Here is a 16,405-nt window from a genome sequence, read left to right on the forward strand (position 1 = left end):
TAGTCTATTTTCACCAAGAAACAGCAGAGTAGTGAGGTGTTACTATTTGTTGTGATCATCTGAAGTTTGAGAATAGTTCAAAAAGAGGCTATGTTTTCTCCTAAGTTCCAAAAACGTGTTGACCCACCTTCATTTTCAAAGGTTCCATGTGTTGTTTTATTCTTTTCAGGTTTACACGCATAGATCTCACCTTGGTAATGGCCTGTACAGTTGATCAAAGTGACAGGCCTGAGGATTCTAGGCAGATTGAGAAGAGGTGGGAAGGGTCAGAACCAATGCTGAGGAGTCAGCAGTGCGCACAAGGTGAATGGTAGCTCATCTCCCCCAGCAAGAAGAAACTCAAAAACCCATATTCACAAGGCAATGATGGAGGTGATTGGCTCTGATGGCAATACAGAAACAGTGTTCAGAGTTCCAGGGGTAGGGAGTGGTGGCTGAAGCCTGAGGCCCAGTGTGAGCACTGGGATAATCCAGGAGGACACAAAGGTACTTGCAGGGGTCAGGGAAACCAGGATACCAAGAAGACCAGGATACTATTCTGTAAAGAAAAGAGGAAAATGTGTAAGGATGGAGATAGACCAGAAGGGATTATTCCATGTAAGACCAAATCAGCTAAGGAAGACTGGGGTCCAGAATAGGAAAGAGGAAGCTACACGCTTTCTCACACTGATGTGAGCCAGGTCAGAATCTGGTGCAGAATCTGGGGACTTATTCAGCCAGTCTCTGTGTGAATCACAGTCTTCACACATATTAAATATGTCTTATCTTCACTTAATTGCAGAAGTCCTTAAAGTTAATTGGAAAGGTGTCTCCCTATTTACAGGTAAAGGTACTTAATTCAGAGCAGGTAAGTGGCTATTAGAAACTGTACAGCTTCAAAGTAGCACCAGTGGGGTTCAACCCCTACCTGAGCTTCTGCCACTAAATTCATTCTTTTCTGAGCACCAACTGCTCCCCATACCTCTTGGTCGACTATTAGCTCTTGTCTAGTTCCAGAGTTAGTTGTTCAGCCAAGTAGCCCTACACAGCCAACTCCCAACTCTAAGTACACAACCTGGAACTCTCTTATGTTAGCCACCCAGGGGCAGCCCTTGAATTTCTTTGCCCAAGTTGTTGCAGGATTTTCCCCTTCATTTCCCTAAAGAGGTTTTGGTTTAAGTCTGCCATGCCAGTCTCTCTGATAAGACTCATGGACATACTCAAAGAGCCTCTGACCATAGACCTGCTCTCACAGGCTCACTTAAAATGTAGGAAGTAATGGGACCAGCAGTTGGCTTAATTGCTATGTCACTGGACTCCCATGTAGTCAACCATGGATCAAGTCCCAGACTTGGTGGCTTAAACTCATGCCAGGTGCATGTGCATGCATGCTCAAAATCCTGAGAGGAGAATGGAGGAGAAGGGATTGCCATGTGGCCATCTCACCAGTGGTGATTTATTGCTTTCTGTCTCTCTGTCTCTCTCTGTCTTTCTGGCGAGCACACATGCCCTATAGCAAAAACCTCTCCAAAAAATAAAAATAAAAACAAATAAATAAATAAAATGTGGGGAGTGACAACAAATAGAATGAGGTGGGACCATTGTCCATAGTTTAAACAGGATTTGAGGGTTGGAGGATCATCTAAGAGAATTAATACTGAGTTGGGAGTAAAGACTATTCATTATAGTTCTTTTATATGATTTGAAAACTATTTTTATGATTTTGGATATTTGCTTATTTTCTCTAACTTTCACTTTCTTCCTGTTTAATAAAAGTATTGATCTGATACTTTCCTAAATACCTTTGGTCTCATCTTCAATAACTCTGTGGTTTTACTTATTACATTACCCATGTACCTGCTTTTCCTCCCTCCCCCATAAAAAGGAAACCTACTAGAATGCCCGTCGTATCCTGGAAGTAAACCTGGAGCAGGTGATGACTGTGGGCAGCTCTATCACACTGTAGAGCTACCCTTATCCCCTCTTCCTCCATTGTCCTCATGAACTCCATCCATCTGTAGGACTTACCAGAGCAGATCACAGCCACATCTTCCTTGTGGCTGCAGTCATTAAACCCCCAAAACCTGTGCTGGCACTGCTCCAGAGAGAGCTCCTCCCCTGAACAATAGACGTCATCCAGCCAAATGCGTCCAACCCCCAGGCCATAGGTTTTCCGGGCTTTGGGGGATGGAGAGAGGGGGGCTCCACAGCCCAGCTGCTTGCAGACCACTTGGTCCTCCTTCTCTCCCCAGCCGTCATCACAGACAGAGCCCCACACACCCTTGTGCAACACCTCCAGTCGCCCGGAGCAGAGGCTGTCTCCTCCTACCAACTTCAAGTCAAAGGCCTCTGCAGGGTGGAAGAGAAAGATGGGAGTTGGAGAAAAGAGCAAATAGAAAAAATAATATCATCTACAGCCTCACCCAGACCTCATCAGCACTTGAAACTCTCCATATGTGTTTCTGGGATTAGAGTGCCTTCCCTAGGTCTTCATCAAGTTCAAGACCCTGTGGCCCTGATCTGTTTCCTTAACTAGGATCTTTTCATTTCTCCATCTATTTCATAAACCTGATATCTGTAAATGTCCCTCTAGTATTTTTTTAATTGAAGAACTTAAAAAATACATGGAATGACGTGACCTGTCCCTGTTATATAAATGTCAATGTAATAACACTTCGTATCATTGTATGAACTTAATATTATTTAAAGCTTCATATCATTTAAAACATTTTTAAAGACAAAGGCAAGTATTATTATATCCATGCTAAAAACAAGATAATCGATGATCAGCATGGTAAAATAATTTTGCAAAGCTTGCCTGGTGCATCAGTAGTTCTCCATAAATCTTGTTTAAATGGGATTTTATTTAGGCAAATCCGTGAATGAACCTGGTCTCTGAATTCAGAGGCATTACCTTCACATTCAACCCAGGTGTCCTCATCATGGGTACAGCTGATCTTCCCCCAAGGTCCAGAGGGGCAGTCCTGAAGGGTTGCTTCTTGTCCCGAGCATGACATCTGGCTTAGCCAGATGGGTCCTTGGCCCTGGGTAGCCTTGCTGCAGCATCTTTTGGTCAACACGGCCCGCCCACATCCTAGCTGCCGGCATGCCACCTTTGCATCCTGGAGGTTCCAGCCTGCTTTGCATACAGTGCTCCACTGGCCCTGGTGTCCCACCTCCAATCGCCCCTTACAGCGCCCAGGGCCATCAGCCAGCCTCACGCTCTCTAAGACTGGAGGTATAGAGCTCTCTGGATCTGGAAAGAAAGAAAGAGAAAGTATAGAGGACTTGACAGTGGTATAGCCCTAAAACCCAATACTCTGCCAGGTTGACTACATGGGAAGATTTGGTTTTACATCTAGAGACTCCCTGCTGGGCATATGCATGCTCACTATTAAGGGCTGGCTGAAGCTGGGGGTGGATTGGGGCATTAAGACCCTGTTGGGAATGCTGTCTCTCTCTTTTCCCATCTCTTTCATGCATGGGAGAAATAAATAACTTTAAAAAAAAAAAAGAGGAAGTGATCATTTCTTTCAAGGGGCTCAATGTACAAATCTCTCAGCTCCTGGAGTTTCATGATAATGTATACTAGAGAGAGCTTAGTACTGCCTAATAGACACTTGCTGAAAGAATGAGTGAGTGTATTATATATTTCAAAATAACTAGAAGAAAGCATTTTGAATGAGCTCACCACAAAGAAATGATAGTTATTTGAGATGATGAGTATACTAAATATCCTGATTTGATCATGAAACAACTTATACATATATCAAAAGATCACATCATACCTCATAAATATGTGCATAAATAATAGATGAGTGAATCAATGAAATTAAATTTTTAAAAATTACTTATGGTTTTTTTTTTAATGAAAATAAATTTAAGTTTAGGTTTTCAGTTCCAGGTTGAATCAATAATTATTTCTGTAGCATATTTAATTTTCCCAATTATTTTCACATTTAACTTTTCATTTGTTCATCACAAAAGGTTGGTTGAGAGGATCAGCAGGTGGTGTAACGGCTACGTTGCTGGACTCCCATGTAGTCGACTGTGGTTCAAGTCCCAGACCTGGTGGTTTAAACTCACATCAGGCATGTGTGCATGTGTGCCCAAGACCCCAAGAGGAGAATGGAGGAGAAGGGATTGTGGTGTGGCCATCCCCCCTGGGGGGTGGTTTCTTGCTTTCTGTCTTTCCGTCTCTTTCTGGCAAGGGCATGTGCCCTATTGCAAAAACTTCTCAAAAAAAAAAAAAAAAAGAAAGGTTGAGATTTTATATATATGTGTGTGTGTGTGTGTGAGTGTGTGTGTGTGTATAACCTTTTGGGTTAGTGTTGATATTATAAACCAAGCATCCAAGATTACTTATCCCAACCTTCAATCTTCCTAAAACGTAGAAATGAGACCTCAGTGTCAGGGCACAAAGTGGTATTTTCCCTTGTAACAAGTTCCTTGGGCAGACACAGTCCCATCACAGTCTAATGGAGGAGAATGTATACATAGGACAATAAACTATCAATTCATAGAGACCAAAGACATAAGGAATGCGGATCAATCTATTTATCATCTATCTGATTGTGCTGATTTTCTGTGAGTGCCTCCAGTCTACCTAACTAAATAGTAGTCTCCTTGAGAACTGAAACTGAAGCCATATTACACTGTATGAGCTCCTTTCTTCCCCCATAAGTCCCCCCTCCCCAGCTTGGGATACTAGTCAACAAACATTCAGTGTTTGCTGGATACCTGCACATCTTTGTTAATGTATGAGTGTGAAGGCAAACAGGTTTTCATTTAGACTGAAACTAGGAGAAAAACATTAGTTCAACCAAGTAAAATAACAACTCTAGGTGAGAAAATATTTGTCTCCAGTGCTTACAATTGAGAAAGTGTGAAGAATACGGGGCCAATTAGGCATTGTGTGAAAATCCACGGTAGGGAATAAAGACTGACAAGGGAGGCTGCATGGTGTAGAGTAGTTGGCCTGTATGCCCTCATACTCACTATCACACCGTGCCCCTGCAGTATGGTTCCTCCAGCAATTGAATCCATCTTCGGTTTTCTTGCACTGATCCAGCGTATCTTCCAACCCATTGCAACTGACATCTTGTATAAGAACTTGTTGTTCGTTGTCTTCTGAAGGCAGATATGCAGTACCACTGAGAGGCTCCTTGGCTTCTCCGCAGCCTCTTTCCCTGCATACCACAGCCACAGCCTCTAGGTTCCAGTCATCAGCACACACAGTACCCCACTGGCCATCCCGTTCCACCTCCACTCTTCCTTCACAACGGTGGGGGCCTCCAACAAGTCGCAGTCTGGGTGAAGACTCTGTAAAGAGAAAGGATAACAGCTGGGGCTATGGCTTGAACATGTGTCCAAAAGAGGATTCGTTGGGAACTTAATCACCCCACCCAAAATTGTTGGGAAGTGGAACCTAATAAGAAGGGAATAGGCCATGTAAGCACCACCCTCATGAATGGATTAATGCTGTTATCACAGGATGAGTTTATTATCTCAGAAGTAGATCTGTTACCAATGGAGTGGGAGGCCTTTTCTACTCTTTCTTGCATTTTCTTGCCCTTCTATCTCCTGCCATGGATTAATGTAGTTAGAAGACCCTTGCCAGTTGCCATTTTGTTGATTTTAGACTTCTCAGCCTTTGGAACAATGGGAAATACATTTCTATTGTCTAGGAATTATGCAGACTCAGGTATTCTGTTTTAGTACCACAAAACAAACACAAAAACTGATACTGAGAAGTGAGGCTGTTGATCGAACAAATACCCGAAAATGTGGTAGCAGATGTGGAACTGGTGATAGGCACAAGCTAGAAGAATTGGAGAAACGGACTAGAAAAAGTCTACATTGATATGAACAAAGCATACAGGATGTTGGTGGTGAGGGCTCAGAAGAAGAGAAAAACTGTAGAGAAAGTATGAAGCTTCTTAAAGATGACCTAAGTGGTTGTGTCAGAATATGGGTAGAAATATCAATTGGAAAGGTCATTCTGATAAGGTCTCCATCCCTTCTTCTTGTCAGGATTTTGGGCACGCATACCCACATACCTGGTGTGTTTTTCAAGCCACCAGTGCCAGGATTCAAACCATGGTTGGCCATGTGGGATCTGGCTCCCTTAACTGCAGAGCTATGGAGCTAGCCCGAACAGCTTAACTTTCTCTCTCCCACTAACAGGCTCCTACTGTACCCACTCTTGCTGCTTTTATGACATTTTCCCATGTTCAATGACTACAATCAAAAAAAAAAAAAAAAAAAAAAGATGGAGGACGCAGGGCAAATAAAACATCAGCATCAGCATCAGCATCTCAGCCACAATACTTGTCTAGAAGATTCTGAGAGTCAGGGATGGAAAAGAGGCACCACAAAGCCTCCAGATAAGTTCTGAAGAATCAAGGACTTGACTCAGCTTCCTGACTAGACACTGGGGGTGGAAAAGACTAACGGTAATTCTCTTCCTTCCACCAAGACCTAAAAGAGCAGAGATAACTGTGTAGTGTGAAAGAGCTGATCACGTAACAAGCATTTGCTTTGGAGAAGGGATACAGAGGTAGAGCATTGACGGGATGGGGAGGCGTGGTGTTATCTGTTAAAGATATTTTGATCAATGGGTCTGGGGAGAAATGTGCACATATCGAAATGGTCTCATTGTAAGCCAAACAATATGATTGAAAGTATATACAAAAAAACAAATAATAAATAATGTGGAAAAAAAAGACAAAAAAAACAAACAAATGAAAGAAAAACAAGCATTTGCTGAGTACATACTATATTTCAGATATTGTTTGATGAACTCAGGGGATGGTGACAAACAAGACAGAATTTCAGCCCTTCAAGAACTTATATTTAGGGGATTTGAGGGAAGCATGCCAAGTTTCTTTCAGCCTCAGAGAAATGTAGCAAAAGGCTAAATTTGACATGCATTTATGCATGGTGCACTAGGAGAAGGTGCATTTGTACTGGTGATCAGAGGCCTGTTGGGATACAGACAACTTAGTGGAGATCAGCATGGCCTCATGGGATGGCCCAGGTGCCTGTACGAATGAAATATGACTCATGAGGACCAGAATTCCCACTGCCTGCCTTGTCTCAGCTCCGCACAAATCTTTAGAACTTGGTCTCAATCCAGGAGAAATGATCCAGGGGAAAAAACTGTTGTCTGGATGATCTTAAACTGCATCGGAAAGTTGATGTTTGGTTTGCAGATTTCTCTTCATTTCCTCCTTAAATTTTTTAGGAGGAGCAGAGCAGTGTGATGAATAGAGGCTAGAAATAGAAATTAAATTTACCCATAACAATTAAGAAAAAGTATACTTTTTTGCATACCTGTTTTAAGGCTTATACATCATAGAATGAGTGTAATTCAAAAAGGGTCACCTGGAAATAATTTTGGAGTCACTGTATGTAAGACGAGTTTGTACTGGCATTACTGTATACTCCAGGAAATAGTAGCTATCAGGATCGTACACAAGTTATCTATTACAGATTGTAAAATTTCCCTTTTAACAAGCTTTTATTTCTCATTGAGTGGAAAAGACTAAAACAGTCCCTGGCAAAGAAGAAATATGTTTAAAAAAAAAAAAAGAAAGAGATAAAATAAGGAGAAAAAGAGAAAAAGAAAGAAATAAAGAGAGTAAGTATTAAAAAAAAAATCCAGCTTGTGGGGAAAAAGGACTGAGAAAAGATTTGCAAGGCAGAGAAAAGACTAGAGGAGGTCACCGGGGTGCGGTGTCCTGGGTAGTGTCTTTAGCTTCTTTTATCAGCAGAGAGCTTAAGAAAAAGACCCAGACCCTTTTGGCCAGAACCGTCATCTTTTGGTAATTCATCAAGTTGACAAACACAAAGGAAAAGAGGAGAGGCACCCGATATATGTTCTCTAGGCCTTCTGGAAAACATGGAATGGCTCCTTTGACACATACACATGAATCTATAAGATAGGTGATATTGTAGACATCAAGGGAATGAGTCCTGTTCAAAAATGAATGCCCCACAAATGTTGCCATGACAAAACTGGAAGAGTTACCCAGTATGCTGTTGGTACTGTCATAAACAAACAAGTTAAGGGCAAAATTCTTGCCAAGAGAATGCATGTGTGTATTAAACATACTAAGCATTCTAAGAGCAGAGATAGCTTCCTAAAACGTGTGAAGGAAAATGACCAGAAGGAGAAGGAAGTCAAAGAGAAAGGGACCTGGGTTCAACTGAAGTGCCAACCTGCTCCATCCAGAGAAGCAAACTTGGTGAGAACCAATAGAAAGAAGCTTGAGTTTCTGGAAACTATTCCCTATTAATCCATGACATGATGGGTGCTAAAAATAAATTAAGCTATGGTCTATGAAAAAAAAAAAAAGAAAGAAAGAGAGAAAAGGACACAGAGGGTGGAGGAGCAGCATCCTGAGGAAGCTGTAAGGACAGTGGTTGTCTCCGCACCAGTAGTGAAGGACAGCCTTGGAGGTCAAGATAAAAGACCAATTAATCTGAATGTTGAGTTGAGAACCCAAAAGCAGCTCTCCTTAAAGAATCAATTGCATCCAGTAGGATATAGGATGTTCTCTACACAGTACCAGCAGTTAGTGTAATGGCTATGTCGCTGGACTCCCATGTAGTCGACCGCAGTTCAAGTCCCAGACCCGATGGCTTAAACTCACGTCGGATGCATGTGCATGTGTGCTCAAGATCCTGAGAGGAGAATGGAAGAGAAGGGATTGTGGCATGGCCATCCTTCCTGGGGGGTGATTTCTCGCTTTCTGTTTCTCTTTCTGGTGAGTGCACGTGCCCTATAGCAAAAGCCTCTCCCTCCCCCCAAAAAAAAGGATGTTCCCCACACACAGCAGAGCTTGTATGATAAAGCCTCTGGAATTATGAAAAGTAGTACCTGGAGGTATAATATAAAAGAAACTGATGATCCACAACTGTGATAGTCTGCACTATCATAGTCATCCTCTCTCATAGACCATTTATTTCTGGGCACCCCAGTCTTTCCTTGGGTGTACAATTTCTGTATTGTCCAAAGCCTCTTTTTTTTTTTTTTTTGGCAAGGTTTTTCTGATGGGGATGCTCACCAGACAGACAGAGACAGAGAGACAGAAAGCGAGAAATCACCCCCCAGGGGAGATGGCCACGCCGCAATCCCTTCTCCTCCATTCTCCTCTTGGGATCTTGGGCACGCACGCACACGCACCCGGCATGAGTTTGAGCCACCGGCTCCAGAACTCGAACCGCGGTCGACTACATGAGAGTCCAGTGACATAGTCATTACGCTAACTGCTGGTCCCCCCAAAACTTCTTTTCAGGAGATAACCAACAGAGGCTGAAATTAAGCCAGTACTCATCTGATCAAGTCATGTACTGTATCGAGCAGATGCATTTTTAATTCAAATAAAAGATTTTTAGGGCAGCACCATGGCCTGGTGGTTAAGGGAGCCAGATCCCATACGGCCAACCCAGTGGTTCAGGTCCTGTCTCAAGCAATTTGAAAAATATGCTGGGTGCTTGTGCATCCATGCCCACAATCCTGACAGGATGGTGAGATGGATAAGAGGGATTGCAATGCGACCATACTCCATTGAGGGGTGTTCTCTCGTACGCACACTCCATATCTCTGTTTCTTTCTGCTAAGCTCATACACCCTTCAGAAACGAAATGAAACAAAACAAAACAAAACGTGTATTAAACTTGTCAGGAGGACCTAGATGTGCTAGAACCCAGCAGGGGAAAAGGAGGCTCATTTCCCAGATAAGCCCTCAAGGGGGAACAGTGCTTCTGCAGGTGAAGCTATCGCCAACTCAGTTGCGGGCCAAGCCTTCCCTGGCAGTATAACCACCCTAACCCCGTCTGGTGCAGGATATTCACTCGCAAAGGGCAGAGAGGATTGAATAAGAAACCAAAAAGGGAGTTTACTGGGCCCGTTTTGAATGAGTCTTTTTCCATGGTCTAAGAAGCTTCAAAATTTCCCCTCTCCTGAGCTTGGAGGCTTTCTCCTCCAGAATCCCAAAAGGCCTTACCTGATAGGCCAGGTCCAGTGCAAATAGCTGGGGAAGAAAGAAGAAAAGGAGGTCATAGAGTCAATTTCCAAGGCTCGTTCAAAGCACACGTGACTGTCTAGTAGGCCCTTGCCAAACTCTGTGAGATGACTGGAGTGGTAGACACAGGACCTCTGAGATCAGTCCTGTTGAGACCATTGAAGAACACAAGGACACTGACTAGGAACCACTCAGTCCAACTGTCCCACAGCTAACTGACCCAACCTTTCCCCTTTCCCTGTGATGGTGGCTTACCCCACACTGGCAGGGATATATTACGCTTTCTGTTCTAGTCAATTAGATTGATTGGCTATTACTGCTGTAAAGTCCCATTCAGTAAAGCTCTTCTGAGCACCATCTGTTATTGCTCCAGGCCTGATAAGAAGCCAAGGCCAGACCTCTGCAGAACTGGTCTGGGCAGGAGCCTCCACTCCAGGTGCTGCTACTGCAAGGTCACACTGCCCAGGGAGTAGCAGACAACGACACGAAGGAATCCTGGAGATAGATTTTTAAAACTCCCCTGCATATTGGTCTTGCATACAGTGTCCCAGAATAGTTTAATTGCCCTATAAAAGAAATCCCCTCCCTCCTGGCAAGTGCTGAGGCACCTGCAGCTTCAGATGCCAGGAGCTCTTGTTCTCAATAAACTTTCCTTTTTTCTTGAGATGATGAGTCTTACTCCAGACTAAAGTGAAAGAGCAGTGATGCAGCCTCTGGACTCAACAGAAAAGACTGCTGGAAACCTTCGGGAGACTGCATTGGAGGGAAAGGCAATAATGCCCTGGGGATGATCCAGCAAGTGGAGAAAAGGGGCAGGGCACTCCTGTGCTCACTGGCACTGCACTTAGATGCAGATCGGCAAACTCTGTAAAAAGCCAGACAGTAAATAGTTTAGGCTTCATGGACCACCTGGTCTCTGCTGCGATTTCTCAAGTCTGCTATTGTACAGTAGTATGAGAGAGCAGGGCTACGTTTCAATCAACTTTTATTTATGAACACTGAAGTTCAAATTCTATATCACTTTGATGTGTCATAAACTGTTAGACTTCATGAAGGAGGCGGGACTGCAGTTGAGGCTGGGAGGCTCCTTGGTACACCCATGAGCGGCAGGGCTAGCTGCTGGTTGCTGTAGGAAAGTTCAGATGTTTAAGAAATGGCCAGCACCCTCCACAGGTGGCCCACTGAAAGATTGTGTGGGCTTCTGCAATTCACTGTCATCAAGGACAACAGCAATGGACGTGACTGATCAGGGTGGAGTTTCAGCAGGCATCAGTAGATGTCCTGTGCTGGTTCTCTTGTGCAAAGCCTCCTAACAAAGCTCTGAGAAACGCGGTACTATCTCCACTTCGCAGCTGAGAGCATGAAATAGCAGAGAGGTAGGGTGACCTACAAATGCAGACAGCTAAAAAAATCAAAGATCCAGGATTGAAACTCAGGTCGCTTTGGCTCTAAAACCTCCTGATTAATTAATTTTGAGATTTAATTAATTAATCTTTTGGGGATTCATTAATCTCTAGAGTAACCTAGGCAATCAGAAACCAAGGTGATCAGTTGGAGGCACAGAGGTAAAATTAATACTCTCACGTAGAAAGATTTCAAGTTCCAGGCCAGAGACCTTCCTGAGTATGCTGGGCACATCTGTGTCCATGAGCCTGGACTGACTGGTGTCTGGGGTCAAATCATGGCCTCAGGACCCTGTTGGGGATTCTCTCTCTCTCAGAAGAGCTAAATGAGTAAACAATAAATAAATAAGTAAACTGAAGAAAATTAGGGAAACATTGTATTAGACGTTTTTCAGAGGAAAGTGGACAATAGCATCAGTAGAAAGGGCATGCCCTGCTGTTCTGCTTTCTTCCCTGACTCCACCTGCTGCTACCCAGGGTCCTTTCACTTGTCTCCTTATAAACAGTCCATCTAAGAAAATAGATGTAAAAAAGGAAATGGGATAAACTACCATAAGTCTTTTAATGTAATATAGGGAAATAGAAAAGAAAATCTGGTAATCAAAATGGACTAAGGGGCTTGGTAGAGTATAGAACCATTGCATATTTAGAAGGGAGGGAGAAGTCCACACTACAAAAGATACCCAAATCTGTGCCAGGTGGGCAGGGAAAGAACTTTCTAAATAAGCATTCCAGAAAACTCTAAAGCCTACACCAACAGAAGCAGAGATACTCACCAAAGATTAAGGAGAAGAGCAGAGCCATGATCCAGGCAGCTGAAGGTGATGCGTGGAAATCTACGTCTGGACGAAGGTGTCTGAGCAGCAATATTCAGTTCTGACTAAGAGAGGGAATAGAGGCAGGACCCCAGTGCAGCAACAGCATTATCAGATGTCCAGAACCCAATGAGCCCAGGGGACAGGGCTTATAGAGTTGGAATTGCTGAATTCAGCATGCTTTAGAGGAAGGGAGGTGGCCGGAACTGGCAGAAAGATGCCAAAACCGAAATGACACACACACACACAAACTCAGGCTATCATGACTTCGTGCCATTGTGAGCCCACTTCTATCCATCTCTGCTTCTACCCCTTCTCCATGTAAACAGGGGAGACAGCTCCCATAGGAAAGGCAGGTACCAAAAATGCAGCATCTCTCATTAGAAGGCCAGGCAGTGCTCAGCCTTCAAGCGTGCTGTGTGGGAGGAGTAGGCCAATCTGATTCTCTTACTCCATAGGGAAGTGCCTAGAGAATATGGAAACTAGAGCAGATGCAGAGTTGCCCTTGGAGGTGCATCTCCTTAGACATGCTCTAGGGTCAAGGCATCAATCTCTGCATATAAATGCAGCTTTATTACCTTCAAACCAGCTTTCCAGTGCTAAGCAAAGGGTCCGTGCATAGATCTCTTCTGTGCTTGTGCTAGTGTATGCCTGTCTTTGGAAGCTGAATGAAACAGGTCCTGTGTCATGAGCACCATGATCACTAGACTCAGGTGGTCCTTAGGTCTAACATATGATGCAGATTGAGCAACATGACCCCAGGTCCCTCGGGCCCCAACGCCTTGCTGTATCAGTAAGTATAGCTTTACTCCAACTGTTGCTCAATTCCAGCCTGCCCACCCTCATAGGCTAACATAACCCTTGCTGTTTCAAGTTGGATAACTTTTCCCTCTGCCGTGAGATATTTTAGATTCTTTGTAATATTCAGGTCACTCAGCACAAAGCTTGGTTTATTGTAGGCATTCATTTTTAGTCCTGTATTTCTTCATTTACTTATTATTATGTTCAGTACAAAGCTTTTAGTGTCCATGAGTTCAAGGCAATTCACTGGGCAGAGAAAGTACATGAGTGAATAAGGCATAGCTTGGCACTCTGAAAGAATATAACCTACTAATTGTAAAAGCATGGGAAAACTGCTACAAGAGAGGAAAGTATGAGAAACACTGGGGAGAGGACAGCAGGAGGCATGGTGGTTAAGGTGCAGGATCCCATATGGCCGACTGTGCTTCGAGCCCTGAATCCAGCTTCTTGAGAATCACACCAGGAACATGCTTGTGCATGCCCAAAATTCCAAAAAGAGAATGGAAGAGAAGGGATTGCATCATGGCCATCCACCATGGAGGGTGAATTCTCACTTTCTCTGTCTGTCTCTGGTGAGTACATGTGCCCTATGGCAAAAACCTTAAAGGAAAAAAGAAAGAAATAAACAGTGGGGACACAATGCAAGAAGTGGACGTCTCTACTTGGGGTTAATCAGAGAAGACTTTATAGAGATGGTAAGACTTGAGCAGAGGTGAAAGGATGAGTGTAACGGAGACTCAGAATGGAAAATGGCTTTATTCTGCGTGTGCACATGAGATAGACCCAGGTAAGGATCTACAAATAGTTTGAAATGGCTGGATCACAGCCCGTTTGGTGGTCAGAGGTCAGGGGTCATTGGTGTGTCGAGAGGTACAGGCACAGAAGGATACGCCAAAAGCAACAAGATCCAGATAACTGAGGGTCTCTTATGAATAGATTTGTAAATGCTAATTACTCATGCCCTTTCTTTAGATTCTGAAGTGATACAGTTACAGACACAGAAAAGACTCAAAATTATCAGCTTTTTTGTTGAAGCCATATTCAACAGGAACTGGGATCCTTTGTATTTTCCTCACCCCTGCAGGAGCCAGCCTTTTCCTACTGAATTTTCACTTGAAGAATGAAAGACTTCTTGTGGCCTGAATCGAGATTAACTTACAAGAGACCATAGGCTTCATTACCCAGATGCATTTCTTCCTGTCACATATGGATAATTGAGTGAAAAAAGCGAAGAGAGAGAGAAAAAAAGTTTTGCCTCATATGGTATTTCATTAACAAAAATTAAAACATAAAGAAAGGACCATGAGGGGCTTATCTCATATCCAAATGATTAAGGCAGCTGGATTGCGCATGACCAACTTTGTTTTGATTCCCAGACTCAGAGGCTTGGAAAACATGGTTGGTTATGTGTGTGCCCCAAATCTCAATAGGATAGGGAAAAGGAGGAGAGGAGATTGTGGCATGACCATGCCCCATTGGGGAAGGGGTGTTTTCTCCTTTCTCTTTCTCTCTGGCAAATGCATACACCCTCTCACAATTAATTTTTTAAAAAAGGAAAGGTTTTGTTTTGGGGTTTTTGGGGGTTTTTTTGGTTTGTTTTTGGATTTTTTTTGTTTTTTGTTTTTTGTTTTTTTTTTTTTTGTTTTATTTTGTTTTTTTTGTTTGTTTGTTTGTTTTATTTTTGTTTTTTTGGTCAGAAAGATAGTTATCCCATAAGATACAAGAAGTCACTGAAAGATATAATGCATTTTAGAGAGTGTTCTGAAGCCCAATCAGGTGACAGTGGCTGGATCCTACATGGTTGACTGTGCTGAGTTCCAGACCTGGCAGCTTGAAAAATACGCCAAGCACATTTGCATTCATATTCAAAATGTTAAGAGGAGAATGGCAGAGAAGTGATTGCACGGCGGCCATCCCCTCAAGGGATGATTTCTCGTTTTCTCTTTCTCTCTCTTTACAGTCTCTCTCCAGCAAGCACATGAGCTATATAGCAAAAACACTTTTAAAATTTTAATTTAATTTACAAAAGAGTGTGTTCTGACTGCAATGCAGAGAGACATTGGAATGGGGAAGGACTATTAATGAGTCAGGGAGACTCATTAAGAGACCACTGCACCAGGGGCCGGCAGATGGCATAGTGGTTATGTCACTGGATTCCCACATGGTTGACTGTGGTTCAAGTCCTGGATCTGGAGGCTTGAAAATCATGCCAGGTGTGTGTGTGTGTGTGCATGAACCAGATCCTGGGAATGAATGGAGGAGAAGGGATTGTGACATAGCCATCCTCCCGGTGGGTAATTTCTCATTTTCCTTCTCACTGTGTCTATTTCTCTCTCTCTCCGGCAGGCACACATGCCCTATGGAAAAAAAAAATCAACTCTTAAAAGAGAGAGAGAGAGAGAGAGAGAGAGACCACTGCATTTTGCCTCATATGGTATTTCATTAACAAAAATTAAAACATAAAGAAAGGACCATGAGGGGCTTATCTCATATCCAAATGATTAAGGCAGCTGGATTGCGCATGACCAACTTTGTTTTGATTCCCAGACTCAGAGGCTTGGAAAACATGGTTGGTTATGTGTGTGCCCCAAATCTCAATAGGATAGGGAAAAGGAGGAGAGGAGATTGTGGCATGACCATGCCCCATTGGGGAAGGGGTGTTTTCTCCTTTCTCTTTCTCTCTGGCAAATGCATACACCCTCTCACAATTAATTTTTTAAAAAAGGAAAGGTTTTGTTTTGGGGTTTTTGGGGGTTTTTTTGGTTTGTTTTTGGATTTTTTTTGTTTTTTGGTTTTTGTTTTTTTTTTGTTTTATTTTTTTTTTTTGTTTGTTTGTTTGTTTTATTTTTGTTTTTTTGGTCAGAAAGATAGTTATCCCATAAGATACAAGAAGTCACTGAAAGATATAATGCATTTTAGAGAGTGTTCTGAAGCCCAATCAGGTGACAGTGGCTGGATCCTACATGGTTGACTGTGCTGAGTTCCAGACCTGGCAGCTTGAAAAATACGCCAAGCACATTTGCATTCATATTCAAAATGTTAAGAGGAGAATGGCAGAGAAGTGATTGCACGGCGGCCATCCCCTCAAGGGATGATTTCTCGTTTTCTCTTTCTCTCTCTTTACAGTCTCTCTCCAGCAAGCACATGAGCTATATAGCAAAAACACTTTTAAAATTTTAATTTAATTTACAAAAGAGTGTGTTCTGACTGCAATGCAGAGAGACATTGGAATGGGGAAGGACTATTAATGAGTCAGGGAGACTCATTAAGAGACCACTGCACCAGGGACCGGCAGATGGCATAGTGGTTATGTCACTGGATTCCCACATGGTTGACTGTGGTTCAAGTCCTGGATCTGGAGGCTTGAAAATCATGC

The 16,405-nt window shown here is 43.0% G+C and overlaps 1 protein-coding gene across 1 annotated transcript; it reads right to left on the minus strand.

Moving 5' to 3' along the window:
* Positions 1 to 128: 128 nt before the first annotated feature.
* CD5L (CD5 molecule like) lies at positions 129 to 12,383 on the minus strand. The gene is made up of 6 exons (XM_006159060.3): positions 12,190 to 12,383; positions 9,993 to 10,019; positions 4,978 to 5,301; positions 2,894 to 3,235; positions 2,008 to 2,328; positions 129 to 538 (listed from the first exon to the last, which is right to left on the minus strand). The coding sequence occupies exons 1-6, from the start codon at positions 12,215 to 12,217 to the stop codon at positions 534 to 536; spliced, it is 1,047 nt and encodes a 348-aa protein (XP_006159122.1). The 5' UTR covers positions 12,218 to 12,383; the 3' UTR covers positions 129 to 533.
* Positions 12,384 to 16,405: the final 4,022 nt, after the last annotated feature.

This window comes from Tupaia chinensis, unplaced genomic scaffold (assembly GCF_000334495.1).
Source record: "Tupaia chinensis unplaced genomic scaffold, TupChi_1.0 Scaffold000623_1, whole genome shotgun sequence".
NCBI lineage: Eukaryota > Metazoa > Chordata > Mammalia > Scandentia > Tupaiidae > Tupaia > Tupaia belangeri.

What these genes read in the sequence shown, in the direction of transcription:
- CD5L (XM_006159060.3), bottom strand. Translation starts at nt 12,217, where the DNA reads ATGGCTCTGCTCTTCTCCTTAATCTTTG. An exon ending in CACTGGACCTGGCCTATCAG is followed by an intron (nt 5,302 to 9,992) that starts GTAAGGCCTTTT and finishes TTCTCTTTACAG; the next exon opens with AGTCTTCACCCAGACTGCGA. An exon ending in CACCTGGGTTGAATGTGAAG is followed by an intron (nt 2,329 to 2,893) that starts GTAATGCCTCTG and finishes TCCACCCTGCAG; the next exon opens with AGGCCTTTGACTTGAAGTTG.